Consider the following 13,925-nt stretch of genomic DNA (forward strand, 5'->3'; position numbering starts at 1 on the left):
TGATGCTGTTAAAACCAAGCTTGTGTCATGCCTTTACTCAAAGCCTGCCAATGCCTTCTCATGTCAGAGTGACTCATAACTCTTACAGTGGCTCACCCAGCCTTACAAGATCTGGCCCCTAACATTATCTTGTTGACCTCATCTCTTCCTTCATCTTCCCCCTCCCTCCATTTCAGTCAAACGGGCCTCTTTGCCGCGCATGCTCCTGCCTCAGGACCTTTGCCCTGGCTGCTTCAGCCAGAATAGTCTTTTCAGTACCCTCTTCAGGTCTTAGCTCAAATGTCACATCAGTGAGGCTTCCAGGGCCATTCTGTGGTAAATTACAACCTCCTCTACCCCGTACTCCCTATCCTTGATCTCTTTTGCTTTATTGCATACATCTGTGTACACCGCATTTGTGTTTTCAAGGTGTGACCCTAGACCAGCAGTAGCACCTTCACCTTGGGAACTTGATAAAAATGCAAATTCTTGTGCTCTTCCTCCCTGGACCTGCTGAATCTGAAACTTAGGAGGTGGAGCCCAGCAGTGTGGGTGTGAAGAAGCCCTCAGGTGATTCTGATGCTCACTGAAGTCTGAGAAGCACTGCTGTGTTTTGCACTTAGTCATTTTGCTTATTGACCATTTTTACCTCTCCTTCCTGCTACTGCCCCAGCTTAAAGGTCAGCCTCATGAAGGAGTGGCTTCTGTTCTATAGTCCCAGTGATTAAAACTGGAAATGGCACTTAGTAAAAGCTCAGTAAATAGTCCTTGAATGGATTAATGAAAATGTGACTATTAAGTGTAGATTAAAAGAATACTGAGCAACAGAGTAGAATTATATGATCCTCGCATTTCAGTGACTCTTCAGTGTTAAGAGTTTTAAAGGTGAGGTTTTCTTTATCGCAGGTTTAAAAATCTGCAGGTTCTTTGGAGATTGTGTTTAGCTTCAACTAAGCCTTCTCCAGACTTTGTGGAAATGATGTAAATTGTTGCCTTAAATACTTGTGGCAACTGAAATTGTGCTATTTTAATCATCTCCCATAGGGACCATCCCTTGTAGAATGTACAGATGGGTCATTCTGGTTTATTGAAAGCTTCTGATATTCAAGCTAGTTAAGTGGAGGTTTGTATGAAAAAGACCACCTGCAGGTATATGAATATTGCATTGGAAATTTAGACTTATTAATATTTGATCTAAGTTGCTTGTGCCCGTCTTTGCAAATATGGCCAGCCAGGAGCCCCTGTTGACTTCAGAGCATGCCTTTGGCTCAGAAATGATGATACCTGTCTACTACGCTTACCTAGTGCTCTCCTTACAACAGCTCTGTCAATTCAGTGGAGTAGGGCCTGGAGACTGGGGGCGGGGGGAGGGGCAGAGGGCTGCCGAGCAATTGTGGACACCTCTCAGGTCACCTTGAAGGTCATAAAAGTCAATCACTCTCAGACCTCCTGACTTCTTTCAGTCCTTGGCTTACTCCCTTACCATCGGGCTCCCCTCACCCCCTCCTCTTCACTCTCTACCTCTGGACAGTTCAGCCACCCCGGGCCTCAGTTTTTTTCAGCTGCAGAAAATGGAAGGTTGACAGGACTTTGCCCAGGACTTGTCTTACATCAGAATGTCTGGCCCTTCATGAGCCTCAGTCACAAAAGAAATTTCTCAGTCATATTTGAAAGCATTCAGATCAGAGGATGGTCTTGGGTATGGGGGGGAGAGAGAGCCCACACCCCCACATCTGTCCTGCGACTGCTCTTACCAGAGCATCTTTACAGATACCCTACCCTCACTGGGAGCCAGGGAAGAATAGATTTGTGATTTGGGGATTCTCTGTGGTTTTCCTTTGTTCACCATAATTATCGCATTTGATAGAAAGCTGACCACTAGTGAGTTCTTGGTCCTATCACTGGACTTGAGAAAGCTGGCTCTTGCCTGGCTCCTCCGGCACAACTGGGAGTGCTACTCCCATCTTCCTGGACCCCTGCCTCTGCTGGTGTCCGGCCAGCTGTGGCCTCTGGCTCCACTTGTCACTGGAAATTCACCTGCTTTGGTGGAGGGTTCTTTGCCTCTGACATAGATGGGCAGATTATCTGTGGGTTTGCTGTCATCGTAAACTAGTGTTCTCCTTCACGCTTTGGTTCATCGATTGCATTAGTCCACTGAACTGTGAACCAGATGTGCATTGACATCAGCTATCACTTAGCCTCCTATCTTTTTGTCCCTTTTAAGCCTGTGTGTCCCGAGTGTGAGAATGGGGAGAATGAGGAATTAGGGAGTGAGCAGCAGCTTGTGTAGCCTTGGCCCTTTTACCAATAATTCTCCTGTTGAAATTTTCTTGTTGTCTGTGGCATCATGAATGGATGTTGATGCCACGGACAAAACACAAACAAGTGGCTAAGAACTTCTCCTTTATGAGTTATTAATAGCACATTTGAAGAACCCTGCCCTTGGCAATTTTGAGAGTTGACCCACACGAGAGGCCAGTCGGAAAGGTTTGCTTCTGTGTGTTTCTTTTATTTTGAAAGGAAAGTCTACCTTTAGGGAACACAGATATGTCTCTGATTTCTTCTTTTGTTGTCAGAAGCTGTCATTTTCTAATGTTTCAGAAAAGACCATGACTGCCTCTCCCTCCCTCATTCATAGATGGGAAACATGGGTTTGTTCAGAGCACCTGGGGAGTGACTAGGTACAGACTCAGGAAATACAACAGATTATGTTTTCTGTGAGTGGCTGCTTGGGACACCATGTTGTGGTCGGGGGCTGTGGCCTATGAGCCAAAGAAGGCCATGGAACACCATTTGTGTACAAGAATAAATAGAGTTGAAAACCAGAAGTCTGATTAGAGGAAGGGAGATTGGGTGGCGAGGAGGGTTTCAGAGAATTCTTTGGTTCTCTCTGGTCCCTCTTGGGGTGCCAGCTTTCCTTCCGAGCAGGACAGGAGGTGTGTCCCAATCTGTAATGAAGTGAGTAATTGATCCTTAATAGTAGATAAGGTGCCAAGATGTTTATCATTTGCTTAAAGATGAGCAGATTCAAGGTTATCACTCTAATAATATATCACATTCACACAATTGCATATCAGAGGTTGAGAAAGGAATAATAGTGTCATAAACATCTGTGCTGAGAATGATACTTGTCTGCAACCTGTCTTCTCTGTGTCCTGGCGCTCTACTGAGCAGCTGTTACTGATAGACTGTTAATAAGCATTGTGATCATAAAATATCTTCATGTATTTTAAAAAAAGGTTTTGTACAAATTGGAGTGTGCCATGTGTGTGAGTTGGTTTGTCCTGCTTGACACACCCTTGAGAATCACTGGGTCAGTACTTTGTGGGACATGATTTGGGTTTCTAGTATTGCTCTCATGCTTACTGTGTCATAAAATACATGAATGTGCACACATAATACCTTTTTCCTGCTCTTCTCTTTCCTCTGCTGAAGTTCTCTGCATCTGAGAGGTGAAAGAGGGAAGCCATGGGGTTGGCCATACTTTGAGATCATCCAGTCGTGCTGAATGATGCAATATAGCACCTGCTCGGAAGACCATAGTCTTGAGCGGTGCTTCTCCAACCTCACTCAGCATCAGATCAGCTAGGGATCTTGCTACAGTGCAGATGCTGACTCAGTACGTCTGGCGTGGGTCCCAAGAGTCTGCATTTTCTCTAAGGCTCCTCAGAGGTGCTGGTGATTCTGGTCTGTGGATCCCACTTTTGAGTAGCAAAAGTTGAAGATCCTTCCTTCTCTTTTTTTCTTACAAGTGTATTTTGTTCTGTCTCTGGAAGGTTTATGTAAGTGTAGCCCCAAACAGAAACTATTGGCCAAAAAAAGTGAATTAAACTCTTCTTGCAGTGTTTTTTTTTTTTTCCCCACTTGAGATGCCTGTGCATTTATTTGATCTGTGCCCCTGGCATTAAAAGCCATGCTTAATACTAGAGCTGTTTAAAACTCCAGAATTGCACTGTGTACTAAATTGTTTTCTTGCTGATTTTACCCAGTCCTTTTGGGGATTGCAGTGACTTTAGCCTATGATGCAATGGTTAACCCTTAGTGGTCAGGAAGCATGAATATACATGGCGGGCCTGGGAAAAGACAGGTGGCTGTAGACTTAGGAAGCCTTGGGGTATAAATGCCAGAGTGCTTGATGGGCAGATGATTAAGCAGTAAGGACATTTAATTATCTCAGAAGTCAGAGGCATTTGGTTCCAGGGTTGGTGCAGAAGCCCAGCGACATCACAGAGGTCATGGGCTCCATCCTGCTTTCTGTTCTGCATCCCAGTATGTCGGCCAGAGCCTGTCCCCACAGGCCACTTACTCCCAGCATCTCAGCCTCAATGACAGCACTCGAAACAGACTGGGGAGCAGGCAGTAAGGGAGCCTTGTACGGTGGTTCTTCTACACAGGCAAAGAATTTCCTTGCAGGAGCTTGCACCATACTCCCTTTGGGTGTTATGGGCCAGCACTAGGGCGGACCCCCAGATCCTTCACTGGTAAGAGGAACCAAACACCATGATTGGCTTAGAGCAGTACAGTTCGTCCCTTGAGGCCTGGCAAACAAAATCCGGATTCTGGTAGAGAAGAATGGTTGGGTGTGGATGGTGTGAGCTCTCGAGGACTGTTAGTGAGAATCTGCTGTATATATTCTGAGCTCCACCCGCTTTATAGCTTGGGAAACCGTTGCTTGAAGAAGTAGATGATCAGGGAGGGTAGTTAGGATCGCACGCAGACCTGTTTGATTCCCGACGCCTTCCTAGGAGAGAAGTGTGGCTTCTATGTACTCACCGTGTCCTTCTTCCTTGGTGCCTCTTCTCATCCCTTTGGTTTCAAGGACTCACTAGGAATGGTCAGGACCTCATGGGAAGCCTCTGAGTGGGGGGCTGCGTCGCCCAGGCCAGGTGTGTCACGTCGTAATAGTTGTGTTCACATTCATGATGCCCTAAAACACTGCTATTAGAAGGGCGAGAAAACTATTCGCAGGAGCCAGGTGGGGTTCAAGGGGAGGAACCCGGCGAGTGGTGGCAGCCACAGGGTCGTAGGTCTTGCCACACGTTCGGTTGGCCCCCTGGGATCTGCGCTCTGCTTCTTGCCCTGGGCTGGCTGCGTTCTGCCGAGCATGGCACGGCTACCCAGCCACGTCCAGGTCGGCGCTCCCGTGCTTTCTCCCGCCGGGTTTGCAGGGATTCCCGGCAGGCAGGCGGTCGGCCCTCCCTCTTTCCGCTCGGTCTTGGTCTCCGGGCCCGGAGATCGGCTGGCACCCTGAAGACGGCGAGGCTCCAGGAGAGGGAAAAGTTACTCTTAATTTATAAACAAAAATCTGGCAAACAGAAAAACTGGTGGAAAGGCTGGATGTAATCATACATGAAAAAAATAAAAATAGAAAACAGCGATTTGGTCAGTTAAAGAAAAGCTAAAAGCACTCTGCCGGAGTCCGGGATAACTGGGGAGACACTGCGGTCCCGAGGAAGGACCTGATGGCTCCACACAAGGGGGGCCGGTGGGGGGCGCCCTGCTCTTCTTGCCTTGTCGGAGAGAGATTGTGACCGGAGCGCGCAGTGGTCAGAGCTGCACTCAGCAGGAAGAGGAATCGCGGAGCCAGCGGCCGGACTGGTCGGAGGAGGCGGGCTTTGGGCCCCGCAGCTGCCAAAGCCGGGCCTTGCCCTGGTCTGTATTTCCCTTCCTTTCTCACCCGGAGAGGAGAGTCGGCGGGAGAAGGGCGCCTAGGAATTGCCAGCAAGCAGAAGTGACACCGTTAGTTCCGAGGATCCTAGGTGGGGCACACTAATGTTATTGCCCCTATCCACATTGTTTAGGTCCTTAACATTGCTATTTAAGCTACTGTCGCGGGATCCCTGGGTGGCTCAGCAGATGAGCGGCTGCCTTCAGCCCAGGGCGTGATCCTGGAGTCCTGGGATCGAGTCCCAGGTCTGGCTCCCTACATGGAGCCTGCTGCTCCCTCTGCCTGGGTCTCTGCCTCTCTCTCTCTGTGTGTGTGTCTCTATAAATAAATAAATCTTTAAAAAAATTTAATTCATTATATCACATGTTCCCACATTAGCTCTCACCAGGAGGCCGGGGTTGTGTCTAAATCAAAGCTCTGGAAGGCCTGTGGCATCCAAACACACATGGGTTGCAGGTCACTGGGAACACCCCGTGCTGCTTGAACCGTGAGTGGGGTGCCGTACCACCAGCACACCTTTTATAAAAACAACATAATAAGAACTTGAAACGTTAATTTTTTAAAAAAGATTTTACTTACTTTTTTGACTGAGAGAATGAGAGAGAGAGAGGGAGCAGAAGCAGGTAGAGGGGCAGGCAGAGGAGAGGGAGGCGCAGACTCCCCACCGAGCAGAGCCCCCAACCCTGGGCTCCATCCAGGACCCCGGAATCCTGATCGGAGCCAAAGGCAGAGGCTCAACCACGGAGCCACCCTGGCACCCCTCAAAATGTTTAAAACGAAACAACTTTCCCTAGGTCTGTTAAGGAAATATTTGCTTCTGTTTTATACCCAGGGTTATATAGTTGGCATGTTACTTAAGTCATAATGGGCTTCTTTATATGCTTCTTTATTCGTCCAACATTGGTGGCCTGGCATTTAAGGAAACCTGTGGGACTCAGGAAGGCCGGCTGCTGGCAGCCCTGAAAATGTTCCTGGGTGTTTAGAAGCACACTTCGGTTGTGCCAGGAGAGTCTTAAGAGTCTCTTGTGGGAAACAAAACAAAACCCCAAGACCTGGGAGTCAAACCAGATTGTGAAGGGATTGTTTTTGATGATACAAATATGACATTTTGGATTAACGAGGGAATCTCAAATGAGTTTTTCTATGTTGGGTAATCACAACTTGATCTTTACTCAGGGAAGAGCTCGAGAGTTGTGGGGTATTAACCCCATTATTCCATCTTGCGTTTCCTTTTCAGTACAGAACAGTACGCTGAATTCTCTCATAAAAGAAAACCGGAGCCAACCGGCTGACTCCTCCATGAAGGGCTGTGGATTTTATCCAGACCCTCTTCAGATAACTTGCTATGTGGTCTTCAGCGAGTCATTTGATCTTTTTAATTCCTCCTTCCTCTTCAATTCCAGTAGCCACTAAATCATTGTATTTTCCTAAGAATTTGTCTAATCTTTTCCATTTCCAGAGTCTCCCTTCAGATACAGGCCCTGTTGATTTTGCTTCTGAACATCCTTGCGTCACTCCTTTCCCCAGATTTCCTCTTGAGCTAGAGAGAGTGCAGCAGTGGCCCAGGGGGTGCTGAGTGGATGGGGCTCAGCTTCCCTTACCTGGTTCCTAGGCTCCGGCTGGGTTCCTCCACAGTGTCAGTGCTTCTCTGCTTTTCTAGACCGTGGCCACTGGGGAAAAGAGACTGATTGAACCAAGGAGCTACCAGGGGCCCCTGCAGCTGTGGTGGCTCCCGCTCCCCCAGAACCCCCCAGACTCCCCAGCCAGCCACTTGCAGGCCTGAAGGGATCTGATCTGTTGTAACCTGTTTTGAATGTTGAATGCGTCTTAGGAAGCTCTGGGCCATCAAATGTAGATGCCATTATTTTCTAGCCAGGTGCTGAATTAACCTGAGCCAATTTCTCATGTGCAGCTCTGGTTCCTCCTCAGAGGTATTAGTAGCAGTTGGGGGGGGGGGCAGGTTAGGGTTGGCTGTTCACCTGCAACGCCACTCCCAGGTTTTAAGGAAATCAAATTTCAGACCAAATTTTGCCACGCATCAGCAAACGAGCCCTAAAGAGTTCTCAGTTTGCTCTGTAGGCTCAAGGAAGTTCCTGCTCTCTGTTCCTCTAGGTGAATGAAAAATCCACCCGAAGCAGACTTAACTAGAATTCCAGAGGCAGTTTTGTTGTGCACATATACTCGGCATCTAGAATGGAACCAGACCTAGAACTGGAGAGGGATTTAGCTTACTCTTGGGCCTGGCTGGATTCTTCTTATTCATGCAAGAGTGGGGAATATAGCTAAGATGTTTTAGCCATTCTCTGTGCTGACCACCTTTACTTTCATCAGTGAAAGCTTGTTTCTCACATGTGTCATGCCTGCCAACAGGTGACTGGCATTAATATTCTCCAGTAATAGCCCCTTTTGGGATTCACCTGGCTCATACTTATTTATACTTACAGTCAACAGAAATACTTTGAGCAGCTGCCTCTGGCATCTTTAATCAAACGCTACCAGAACCTTCCAGCACTGGGCATCCAGGGTCAGAGTGCCAGTTGACCACCTGGGTCCCGCAGATACACTAGTGCGTGGTGTATGTTAAAGTATTTTAGGTAAATTTTAGGCATCATAGCAGCTTAGCAGATGAGTTTTACAGGCTAAACCAGGCAGGCGTAATTGCTTTATTTTGCCTTTCCAACTTTTTTTTTTTTAAGCGCATTTGTTGCCAACAACAACAGAAAAGAGATGTTGTCCATACAGATCTTGATGTTTGGCTTGCTCTGGGAAAGTTGGGAGATCGGTCACACCAGGGCCTGTTCCTCTGTGGTGACTTTCTTTTGCAGTGGAATCAAAGCAGCCTGCTTTCGAGCGGAATGGGAGGCATGGAGATGGGGCTTCTGGAGGGGGGCTCCTGGTGGGGGGCAGCACTGCCTAGCATCCCCCCTGGTGCTGACACTAAGCTCCACGTGCCCTGTAGTTGTTGAGATTGTGCTGACGGCACGCAGGACCCTCCTCCCTCCTTTATCCCTGCCTGGCCCCTGTGTGTATTTGGGGGTGCGACCCTTGCAGCTGTCAGACGCTTTTTCTTCTTGGCTCAACACTTGTGCTTTGCTCGGGCGGTTTCTTTGTCTGGAATGGCATGTCCTTTAGGCCTGCCCGTCCAGGTCTTAACCTCTTCTTGAAGGCCAGGTCTGAGGCCCTGGTGGGTATGCAATCTGTCATAGCTGTCGCAGCCCCTAGCTCTTCTGTGTCTACACAGACAGCACTGGGGAACTCTTGTTCATTATTTCCCGGCCTCCCTCTCTTTACTTGTCATAGTTTTAAAGGTCTGCCCTCTGTCCATATCAGGTAGCTCTACTGCAAACGCTGCATGTCTGCCCTAGGCATTCACCTGCATAAAAATAAGATGGTTCCCCAAGTTACTTAATCATGCACCACAAATTAGAGGTGTTGGATGCACATCAGAGTAACCACACCCTAACACGAAGGTGGCTGTGAAAAAGCCGCAAGGTGCCAAGAGTCAGGGTGCCAGAGATGCTTCGGTTAGGACTAGGGCCATGCAGAGCGTCCTCTGCCGATGGCCCCCCACTTGGTGGAGCCAAGTGTACCTGGACGGCGATAGAGCATCGGGGTGCACAGGCCGCAGCGGTGCTGAAGGTCGGGGCGAGGGCAAGGCTGGTGATGGATCTGGGGAATAGACAGTGAGAAGTTCGGCGGCCGGAGCTCAAGGTCCATATTTGGGAGCAGGGGCAGCTGAGGCGGGAGAGGCCAAGGGGAGTCAGATGTGCGTGTTGTGCTGGGGGCTTGTGACTTTATCTTGGGGAGCAGAAGGCCCTTCAGGCCCTTGGAGGGAGAAGTCAGGTGTGTGACAGAGGAAGGCCCGGGTGCCAGGGCCTGGCCCTGAGGACAGCAGGCGGCAGCTGGGGGCTTAGCAGGCTGCCGCCAAGTGGGTGGATTCAGAAGATGTGAGAGAGCCTTTCAGTTCCTAGGATGACAGCATTCTTTCTGGTTTGAGATGCAGCTATTCCTGGAGGCAGGAAGATGGGCTGGCTAACTCTGTGTGTAGCCTTTGATTCCGTGTTTCCAGAGGAGTAGTCATGGTTTCTGACCCCAGTGTATCTGGTTGCACTCCCTTCGGCTGCATAGACGTACCTCTTAGGAAACAAGGACTCTTTTCACATTTCTGCTTTACCACCTCACTCTCTGTGGCACGCATGCCGTCTTGACGGAATATGCCAGTTTTCCTTGTTACCCAGGTACCCTGTGTACTTTGGTCAAAGTGTCGTTTCTTGGTACATATAAATCTTTCTGTATACAGGTTGGCCATACATAGGAGCACACTGTGTATCTACTGTGTAGTCGTAAGGGTGAGTAGATGTTAGGATCGGCGTTTTCTGCTTCTGGAATTTTTATTCTGAGCTTTAAAGACATTTAACCATCTGTTTATGGCTTGAAAGTGAGTGTTCTAATTGGAGGCTATGAATAAATATGTGAATCATGAAGGATATATTGAAGGGGTATTGTCAATAATAAGTTGCTACTATACATCTCTTTCAGCTGTTTTTGCAGCTTTAAAAATGTCTAATGTAATCATATGGTGTTTTGAAGGAACTTAAAAACTTTAATGTTAAAGTTTTTTATGGATTTTTATCTGGATTCTATCTTTTAGGAGAGACTGGGTATACAGTTCAACTGCATTTAAAGAAATGTATTTTTCCTTAGAGCAACTTCTACCCATATTCTTAATTATTTACAAATGATATGTACTTAATGTTTCTTGTTCCAAAAAAAATTTTTTTTCAAGATTTTATTTATTTGAGGGAGGGAGAGAGAGAGAGAGAGAAAGAGCACAAGCAAGGGGAGGGACAGAGGGAGAAGAAGAAGCAGACTCCCCGCTGAGCAGGGAGCCTACCGTGGGGCTGGATCTCAGGACCCTGAGATCATGACCTGACCTGAAGGTAGACACTTAACCTACTGAGCCACCCAGGCACCCCTTGTTACAAAATTATTTTAATATAAGTGGAATGTTGGGTTCATTGTTAAACTTTTCAGAATATAAATTAAGTTGAAATTAGTACTTTTCAAAGCCAATCATGTTGTGTTTTCCTCTAGCCAAATATAGTAGATGCTTACAAATGATTTAATTCACCTAGCTCTTTTGTAAGAATATGAATTTTATTTGCTCCTACCTACAGGAGACTGACTGGTTCACTGATTCTAGAGATTTCTTTTCACAAGGCTTTATTTTTCTGACCAAAATATAAGAATTCAGAGAGTTTTTAGGGTTTGGTACATATGAGCAAATTATATAGCATTTTCAAAATATGCTTTTGCTCAGTTATTATCATGAGTGTAGCAGTTGGAACAAAGACTCCATTTGTAAATTTTTATTCCTTTTACTTGTACTTGAAATCCTGTGGGGAGTTGAGTAAATTTAAATGTAAATAAAATGAAACAGTCAACATATTTCAACGTAGGGAACTGGTTACAGTGTTACTGCATAACTTAATATCGAAGACCTAAGGCAAATGCTAATACATTTTGACCTTGGTTTGTGCTTGATGTTGTTCTTTGGTAATCCCTGTCATCCTGGCAAGTCATCAAAGCAGACCAGCAAAGGAGAATTATATGAGAGCAATTTGAAAGGGCCCATGTTACATAGTCCATTGCAGCATTTTGAGGTGTTGACTACGTTTTTAATTACAATTTACCAGCTTACTATTGAGCTGTCCTTGAGTTGGCTTTTGCTGGTAGGTCTAGGCTAGCCCTGAGTAGTTGGTACTTTATTAACTAGTTTTAGCTTCTAATAAAAATCTACGCAGAAATGCGTGCATTAATAATCACCGGGTGTTCCCTTCTCTGTGGTCACATATGAACATTGTTTTTGCATAAATGCATGTGTGTATGTATGTGCAGTATGCCTAATTCATCTTCCCACAAAAATGATTTCTAGTATGTAATGAATGTTAAGAAGAGTAGCGTTTAATTTTACAAACCATTGTACCTATACCTATGAAAATTATCCAGGAAGCAAACATTGGGGGAAAAAAAGGCAATCTTTGCTGACTGAGCTTTTCCTTTGTGTTGATTGCTACATATGTACAAACCTGGGCATGTTAGCTTTATGTACCTGGGTTTGTGGATTTGCTGTTATTATTTCTCCTAAGGTGTCAGCACTATTTAAACAAGGCCATGAGAATGTGGAAGATGAGTGGTATTTATCCTTTATTTAATTTTTAATTGAATTATGATTAACATACAGTGTTATGTCAGTTTCGGGTATTCAATATAATGATTCAGCAATCCCCTACGTTACTCGGTGCTCATCACCATAAGTGCACTCTTAATCCCCTCTGCTTCACCCTCCCCCAAGCCACCTTAAAAAGAAAAACCTATTCCCCAAACATTGATGATGTGGCATTAGAGAGGCTGGAAAATAATCATAATAAAAGAAACACATAGAAAGAAACTACATCATATACTAGTTTTTCTGCTTCCATGCTATTCTTATAACTGAGTTTTTGAAATGAATCTTAGCTAAAAGCTAAGATCCTTTATACTTAGGGCTCTGAGAATGCATTTTTATTTATATTGATTAACCTGTATGGTTAGTTACAACTTTTGATACCTTTTTGGTAGAAAATATAATTTGGTATGCTGAGGTTTCTGGACTGGTGGGCTTGCTGACCCATTACCCATGATGGTGTTCTCTCTAAAGTGTAGGCTGGGGACCCCTGGGTGGCTCAGTGGTTGAGTGTTTGCCTTTGGCTCAGGGCGTGATCCTGGGGTCCTGGGATTGAGTCCCACGTCGGGCTCCCTGCATGGAGGCTGCTTCTCCCTCTGCCTGGGTCTCTGCCTCTCTCTCTCTCTCTCTCTCTCTCTCTCTGTGTCTCTCATGAATAAATAAATAAAATCTTAAAAATAAATGAAGTATAGGCTGGCAGGTGGCAGGATTGCCTTGGGGTGCCCCAAGAGAACTCCATGGTACTTGGAACAATTCAGCATCATTGGAAAGGTCACTAGGAAACGAGAGATTCATAAAGTTGGAATTTGTAAGCAATAATGTCTTATATAAAATAAGGATGATTTTTGTTTTTCTTTTAGATTTTGGGGTAAGTGCATTCTTAGCAACAGGGGGTGATGTTACCCGGAATAAAGTAAGAAAAACATTTGTTGGTACTCCATGTTGGATGGCCCCTGAAGTCATGGAACAGGTAAAAAAAAAAAAAGTGATGTTTTGTATCATTAAATGTATTAACATTTCATTCAAATCCCTTTCCTAGAATGCATCATGTAACTGAGATTTAGCTGGGCTTTAGCAGAGTAATGTCAAAGTTTTGCATAACGCTGTAGACTTCCAACATAATATGGACTTCATGGTGTGTGACATGCCTATTTTATAATTAATTGTGTTTTTCCCTCGTTCTTTTCTTAGGTGAGAGGCTATGACTTCAAGGCTGACATGTGGAGTTTTGGAATAACTGCCATTGAATTAGCAACAGGAGCAGCGCCTTATCACAAATATCCTCCTATGAAAGTAATTACTATTGGAAATAATATATTGGGCTTGAAATAGAATTTAACGGAATCTGTTCTGTAATTCTCTTAAGCATAGTCATTTTTCTCTTAGACCTGAGGAAAATTAATGGAGGAATGCAGCCAAGTTCAGTGTTGTCTGATGTGGACAGAATAAGACAAAAGTGGTACAGTTCCCAGCTTTGAAGCTCTCTTTACATTCTTAGCACAGAGCTATCTGAAGAATGAGATGGAGGTTGAGAACTGTGACAAATGCTGGTCATTACTCTTTTGATAGCAGAAGACCCCAGACTCCCAAGGAAAATCTAGAAATAGATTATAGTGATATCTTTGCAGATGGATTTCCCCAATTTTTTTTTTAATGATCTGTAACATTTCACCCTCTGTGCTCATAATGTCATATTGGTGACTCATCTGAAATAAGTGAGGCCAGTGTTTTTAGGCAATAACCTACATTTGGAATACTGTGTCCAGATTTTTGTTTTTCCCTTAACTGGCCTACATTATTATTTCACTTATTCTGAGGTGGTGGTATCAGAGCTGATTTACCCAATTAGAACTTGTTTGGGGGCTGAAATAATTAGTGGAAATTGTGAAAGTATTTTACAGAGAATACAGTGTTTGTTTCAGTGTTTTCCTAGGAAAATACTGGAAAAACTTAGGAGGATTAAGAAAAGAGGATAAAAAAAAAAAAAAAGAAAGAAAAACCAGAGGATAAACAAAGTTAAATAATTTCACAGATTAAAAAGTTAATACATTC

At 45.2% G+C, this 13,925-nt stretch overlaps 1 protein-coding gene across 3 annotated transcripts in view; it reads left to right on the forward strand.

Moving 5' to 3' along the window:
• The window catches only part of STK39 (serine/threonine kinase 39), a 292,691-nt gene that overhangs the window by 87,144 nt on the left and 191,622 nt on the right, over positions 1 to 13,925 (forward strand). For all 3 annotated transcript variants that reach the window (XM_055307897.1, XM_055307899.1, XM_055307898.1), the window contains exons 6-7: positions 12,734 to 12,843; positions 13,065 to 13,166. In XM_055307897.1, coding sequence (XP_055163872.1) covers positions 12,734 to 12,843; positions 13,065 to 13,166 — 212 coding nt within the window. The remainder of the gene's footprint in view (positions 1 to 12,733; positions 12,844 to 13,064; positions 13,167 to 13,925) is intronic.

This window comes from Nyctereutes procyonoides, unplaced genomic scaffold (assembly GCF_905146905.1).
Source record: "Nyctereutes procyonoides isolate TBG_1078 unplaced genomic scaffold, NYPRO_anot_genome, whole genome shotgun sequence".
Taxonomy (NCBI): domain Eukaryota; kingdom Metazoa; phylum Chordata; class Mammalia; order Carnivora; family Canidae; genus Nyctereutes; species Nyctereutes procyonoides.